General features: G+C 34.2%; 1 protein-coding gene across 1 annotated transcript in view; it reads left to right on the top strand.

Annotated features, from left to right (window-relative positions):
- The first annotated feature begins 6 nt into the window (after nt 1–6).
- The window catches only part of LOC108377297 (uncharacterized), a 16,482-nt gene continuing 10,071 nt past the window's right edge, over nt 7–6,417 (top strand). The window contains exon 1 of the mRNA XM_017633556.1: nt 7–479. Coding sequence (XP_017489045.1) covers nt 419–479 — 61 coding nt within the window. The 5' untranslated portion in view covers nt 7–418. The remainder of the gene's footprint in view (nt 480–6,417) is intronic.

Here is a 6,417-nt window from a genome sequence, read left to right as displayed (position 1 = left end):
TAGTGTTTAGTGGCCAGTTGCAAGCGGGACACAAATTTAAAAATTTTGATTCAAAAAATAAAAAATTTTAAATTTATGTGCAATATTTTGTGCAAATAATTTTGCGGCGCAGTTAATTTTAGAAAATCAAATAAAACCTGAAAAATTTCAAAAATAATTGCCAATTCAAAAAAGTGCATAATGCAATAATTTTCGATTTTGGCACAGCGAATTACTGGGAAAATTGTGTGTGGGCGTGTTTTTATTCTGCGCCAAAGAAAACAAAAATCTAAAGTCAAAAGTACATACATACATACATACATATCTAAAGATTAGCTGCATTTATTTATTAAGCAACAAGTGCCTTTGCAGCCGAAAATTAAAAAAAAAAAAAATTAAGTATTTGCGAAAACAAAAGCAACTATTTAAAGCGGAAACGATGTCCAGTGCAGCGCATATCCTGGCATTGCTCTTGGCATTGGCATTAGGCTGCACAGCAGGTGAGTTGGTTTTCTAAACATTTTACTTGTGGTTCATAGACCTTTTGAAAAAAAAATTTGTGCAGCACATCATCTCGATTTCTTACCATCGAAAGACACTCGCGGAATACTGAAAATATGTACATATGCGAAAGTTGCAACAGTGATAACAGATCAAAAATAAAAACAAAAAACATTTCGAAAAAGTTTTTTTTTTTTTTAAATTAAAAGCAAAACGTAAATACATTTAAGTTAAATAGTTTTTATTTATTGGTTTCATTTCGGTTCTGAACGCGTTTCGAAGAACTCAGTGACTGGAAATAACGAAAATAAAGCTTATATTTGTTGGAAGAGAAAATTCGGAACCAATTTTGCAGTAATCGTAGTTATAAATGGAGAATTACAAGTTTTTCAAAGACTTTGTTTTTTGGTTTTTTTTTTTTTTTTTTTTTACTGGGTCTATACAGCGGCTTTCGTTTCCTTCAGCGCTCGGCCCGAACTACATCTCACTTTCCTCCGATTTCATTTGCTTCATTTACATTTTCCTTTTTGGCTTTCCTCTCGTCTTTCTCTTGCCTTCCAATGCAGCGCCAAATCCGCTATAGCATTCCACTAATCACTGCTCGCTTCTTCTCCAATTACGTGCCGCCCTCACTCATTCCCACTTGACACACACCGCCACCTACTTCCCCTTCCACAGTGTGCGCTTACTGTTCTAATAAAAGGGTTGCATTTTGTTCGCATTATCGTCGTTTTTGTTTCAAACCTCAATTCATGTTTGTTTTTGTTTTTTTTGCATTCGGTCTGGCGCCCGCCATTGCATATGAATGCCCGTTAATTATGAGCTGCGCCACTTAATACATATTCCACCTAAATTCCTAACCTTTCCCCCCTCCATGGCTGGTCATTCCCGTTTTTTGTTGCATTCAGGCAAGTTCATTGAACTGTTTCCGCTTCCGTTGTAGGGTATCACTTGGCACTCTGTCAAAAGTGTAATTTCATGTTTGAAATGTTTGCAATTTAAATGCCGCATTTGATAATTCTGAACAGGAAAAAGTTTGTAAATTAAATTTTTGATATAAAATAAAAGCAGAGATAGCTTTGAGCAGATGTTGCATTAACTTGAAGCCATATATTTGGATTTTATGACTCAAGTGTCTCCCGCTTCACTGGGCATGGAAACATTTAAACTTAAAATAGTTAAAATAACCCCTGCTGTTGTAACTTATCTAAGTTGAATAGACCGCCGTTGAAGACGCCCAGTCCTTTCAATTATAGCGACACAAAAAACTGCTTTCGGATTCACTATAGTGCTATTCAAGACCTTTAATTTGAGCCAAGGTGGAAGTCTTTAGGCCCTTTACAATGATAAGAACGATGTGAAGGTTATAATGTTTAGTTACTTAGCTCTTTTTTAATTCAATATACATCTTTTTACAACATTGTACTTCCACAGTAGTTTGCCTAATAATAGCAGAATAAAGTTGTCACCCGTGTTACGAACTCTCACACAACATCCTGCTACCACCTTTTATACGGCCAAACGAAATGGCAATGTATGCCTGTCAGTGCGTTATATTTAAGTGTCCTTGAGTCACATTATCGCCAATAAAAATGAATTGGCGAAAGATCAGGCCATCAGTTGAGGGCACTTAGTTACGCAAATAAATACATATCGCAACGTAAATCAAAAAGCGCCACAACTCGAAAAATCCCAAATGTGTTGGAGAGCCAAAAACCTGTAAATGCTGCACAAGTGACGCAAGCAAAACAACAGCAGTCTTAATAATATTTTTCCAGTTAAAAAAGATAGTGATGAAGAAAAAATTTTGGCGGACGTTAGAATCACGGCATGTGAACTGCTTTATCGCAAAAAATATAATTTTTAAAAATTTTGAGTTGTGACTTTTTTCGATTTAAAGTGCGATATGTACATAAATATGTATGTAGATACAAAACGTAACTATATCATCCCTGCAGTGTAAAGCCAAACGCATCAGTAAAAATACCAGTTCATTAACTAGCATGAGCTAAAGCGATGGCCTACCAATTCCTACATCTGCCTTTGAATTGTCAAAGCTAAAACTAAAACGCAATTAATTACTTTTCTCAAAAGTTTCGGATGTGGCTTCGCGAGAAAATTGCCGCATCTGGTACTGTAAAAAAAGTACAATAAAAAACTCAAAGTAAAAAAATGCATTAAAGAAACAGAAAGAAAGAAATTCGCTACCTAGAGATTGAACCGCGAGGAAAATGACATTCTTATTCTTTTCACGGGAGATGAATTGACGGGATAGTCGTCAGCCAATATGATGCTACTTAGTAGTAATGTTAATGCATAGCCGTACACTTGACATTTCGTAGGCCATATTGAAAATACCAGTCACTAGTATGGAAACAAGATGGAGTTGGGCTGAATTCTAGTTCACAACTAGTAGCTTTCCCTGCAGGGAAAGGAATGGTAGAAGTACAAGAATGTGTAAAAACCAAAAAAATAACAGCAGGCATTTTATATCGCCTACTTATCAAGACAAGGACTAAAAAAACAGTTTGTTTGCATGCAACCATTGACATAATAAAACTGCCTTAATACGTACATATGTATGTATGTTTTAGTTGTGCTTAAGTAAAGTAAGAAAATTGTATATCTCAAAAAGCATACTCGAGTATGTAACTAGAAAAAGTTCTTAATGAAAAATCAAGCCTGCAAATACAAATAGTTATGTCTACGAACACTTCCAACACTTCAATCGTACGTCCGACGTGCCACTTAGCAGTTCACCTTAAAAGGGACACACCCTGCGGAATTATTGGAAACGTAAACAATATAAATATGCGCATACATTACATACATAAGAATTGACATCTCCCACACAAAAAGTAGGAGTCAAAAAGCCTCTATTTCTAAGCGCATATCGTGTGCAAAAAAAGCACTGCACAGTGTCGGCAAAATGGGCTTTTAAGCTAGAGACGATGGCCTAGGGGGTAGTGATTTGTCTACAAGATTTGCTATCGGCCGGAATCAAAGAATGGGAACATTTTCAGGGACTTTGGAGAAGATCTATCTTCGCGTTTTTGAGAAAATGCACTTCAATTGCGATTTCCCACAACCTGCCGAAATTAACAAACGACAATCTTTTACCCAGGCGACGATTTGTAAATATCTATGTCTCTGCGAGAGTTTTGGGTTAGTGTTAAGAGTAAATATCATGAAGTCGCTAAAAGGTCATCTTAATTTTGCTTCCTTCTGTCACAACGTACTCCCTCCGTCAACAGGGTCTTCAGCTTACATTTATACAAAGCACAGATTCAGGTCGAAATTGGATGCTACCCCTGAAATGCTCATACAGCTTTCAGACATTATATCGAACTACTCTTTTATACAATAATTACTAACAGTGAAATAATTTCATTCTTCACATTGAAATTTAAAGTATTTATACTATTTCTAGTAAAAGTGTTTATTCGTATTTAAATTGCACTGCCTTTGATTTTTAGTAATTTGATGTGGGGTTCCACAAAATGAAATGTGGTTAGTAAGGGTTCCATCAACTTAAAAGTTTTTTAGAACCCCTGCCTTAGAGAGTCTTTTTTTCCTTTTATCATTGTTAACGATCTCCGGATATAATATAAATTTATATACGTTGTCTGGTTTTAGCATCTTTAAACTTGCACTTTGCATACTAAAATAGAATGGACTATAAAAGTGCCAACTCGAACTCAATGCAAAAATTCTGATTAAAAAGCTGGAATTCTTCTGAAAATCTTTAGGTTTTTCTTCGTTTTGTCCCAAGTTTGAAATTCTGTTTGTAGAATGAACTAAATATATATTCATTTATAAAATATGAAACGAAAAAACATTACATTTTCAATAACGCAAAAAAAAAATAGAGAAAGCAATTAACTATACAAATACCTTCTCCGATTTCAGTTAAAAAAAACCGGCAATGTACATACTTATCCATTTTCCTATTTTCACTTCACACAAATTACGAGCCGACAAGACTTTCGAGGCTGAGACAGTCACTAAAAAAATTCACTATCATTTCCATAGCAAATTAGAGACTTCAAAGCAAATGACTACCTTTAAAAATAATTTTAACTTTTTCAACAGGTAAATTGTTTCAACAAAGTTGTGTCAAATATTTGCATTTATGTACATACATATTAAATGTTTTATTTCCAAATATGTAGATAAATACATGTGTAAGTCTATACTTTTTTTTCGTTTCAACTTTACTCACACTTAATATCTGCGTGATGGCATTTCCGTCAAAAAGGAGAAAACTATTTTTAATTGCAGCTTTTTTGAAATACACACATATATCGCGAATCCTCTTTATATCTGATTAAATTTTTGCGACCAGAACTTAATTAGTAGCGGCTACCTATGCAATTATTAATTAATCTACAAACATGTATGGACGTAATTATGGATGATTGCAATAATTTCCCAGCCAGCGAATGTCATTATTTACTGCGGCGGCCGCTTTGCTGGCTGATGCGTGCCTCATTCAACTTGTCCGCAGGTTTTTAGAAATTTCGTTAGTTTAAATAATTAAATATCGTGCGAATCTCGATTAAAGTTGAATGGGTGGGTGCATGTTTGCTATTACATATGTATGTACATATGTGTGTGTGTATGTGAATTGACTTAATTTGTAGGAAAAAATTTATAGCAAGATTGGCAGTTAAGTATCTAAGTTGACAAGTGCACACAAAATGTGTGTATACTAGGGTACTTCTTAAAATGTAAAAATCAAAATTTTGTATGGGTCACCCTCTCATTTCGTTCTATGTACAAAATAAAAACATCGAAGAAAATTAAAAAATTTCAAATAAATTTTTTGGGGTCGCTGCCAAAAAGCTCAGTGGTAATTTTATTATTTTCCAATCTGGTAGCGGCCCCTAAAAATATTAAAAAAAATTTTAAATTTTCTTCGATGCCATTATTTTCTACGTAGAACGAAGTAAAGGGCGTCCCATAAAAAATTTCGATATTAACATTTTAAGAAGCACCCTAATGTCTGCATATTGTATGTATTTTTGTATGTATGTATATTTGTATATATAATAATGATGAACAGAATATATTCTTACGTATTTAAGTTAAGCTCATTCACCATTGTCAGTTGGTTAAAGAAATGTCGCATGATTATCGGCTAAATGTTGTTGATTACATTCACTTAATGCCAAACGCTATAATTTTTCTAATTCCAATTTATGCTCATTTTCCTTTTGTTATGAACGTTTGAGAAAATTTCGAAAATTACTGTAATTATTATTTAACGACGTTAGCACAATGGTCGGCAGTCCGAAAAGGCTGGCGGAAAAAAAAACCTTAAAACGATGGTTAGGTTTGTAAATTTTAGGCTTTTCTAACCGATAAGGTACGCTTCGACGCAGTCGCTACATATGCCAGAATAGCCTTACGACTTTACAACGGTTTTTCAGTTCGGGGCCACCGGTGTCAGACATTCTCTGTTAAATTTATCACGAAAATCGGGAAAAATATCTCAATTAACCACATCTTTAATAAAAGAGTCCCACAAAATTTCCAACGAATTAAAAACTTCTATTATCTATAGTAGTAGAAAGGAAACCTTAGTATGACAGGACCGAACTCATTTTCTTTCGGAATTCAGCTTTGAACAAAGGTCGGTAGATGGCGCATTAAAGGCCTAATAGAATTTAAAGCAACAATAACGGGGTTGCAGTGTTTATTAAAAGCGAGGGTTTTGACGAAATTCGCGACTTAAAATCTCAGCCTTTATAAAATTTTGTTAATACTCAGTTAAGACACAAAAATTTTAGATGGGGGCTTTCTGGCCATCTTAAAAGTATCGCTGTTATAAATTATTTGCATTGTTTAAGCGAATATGGTTTTTGGTGATTTTAAAGTTTAATAACTTGACCTTTTTCGATTCAAAAGCAACTCTTACTTTATATATATATATAT

Source organism: Rhagoletis zephyria, unplaced genomic scaffold (genome assembly GCF_001687245.7).
Source record: "Rhagoletis zephyria isolate East Lansing unplaced genomic scaffold, Rhagoletis_zephyria_1.1 Rzeph_scaffold_11875, whole genome shotgun sequence".
Classification (NCBI taxonomy): Eukaryota; Metazoa; Arthropoda; class Insecta; order Diptera; family Tephritidae; genus Rhagoletis; species Rhagoletis zephyria.
Note: the sequence above shows the minus strand (reverse complement) of the source record. Positions and strands in the feature narration are given on the sequence as shown.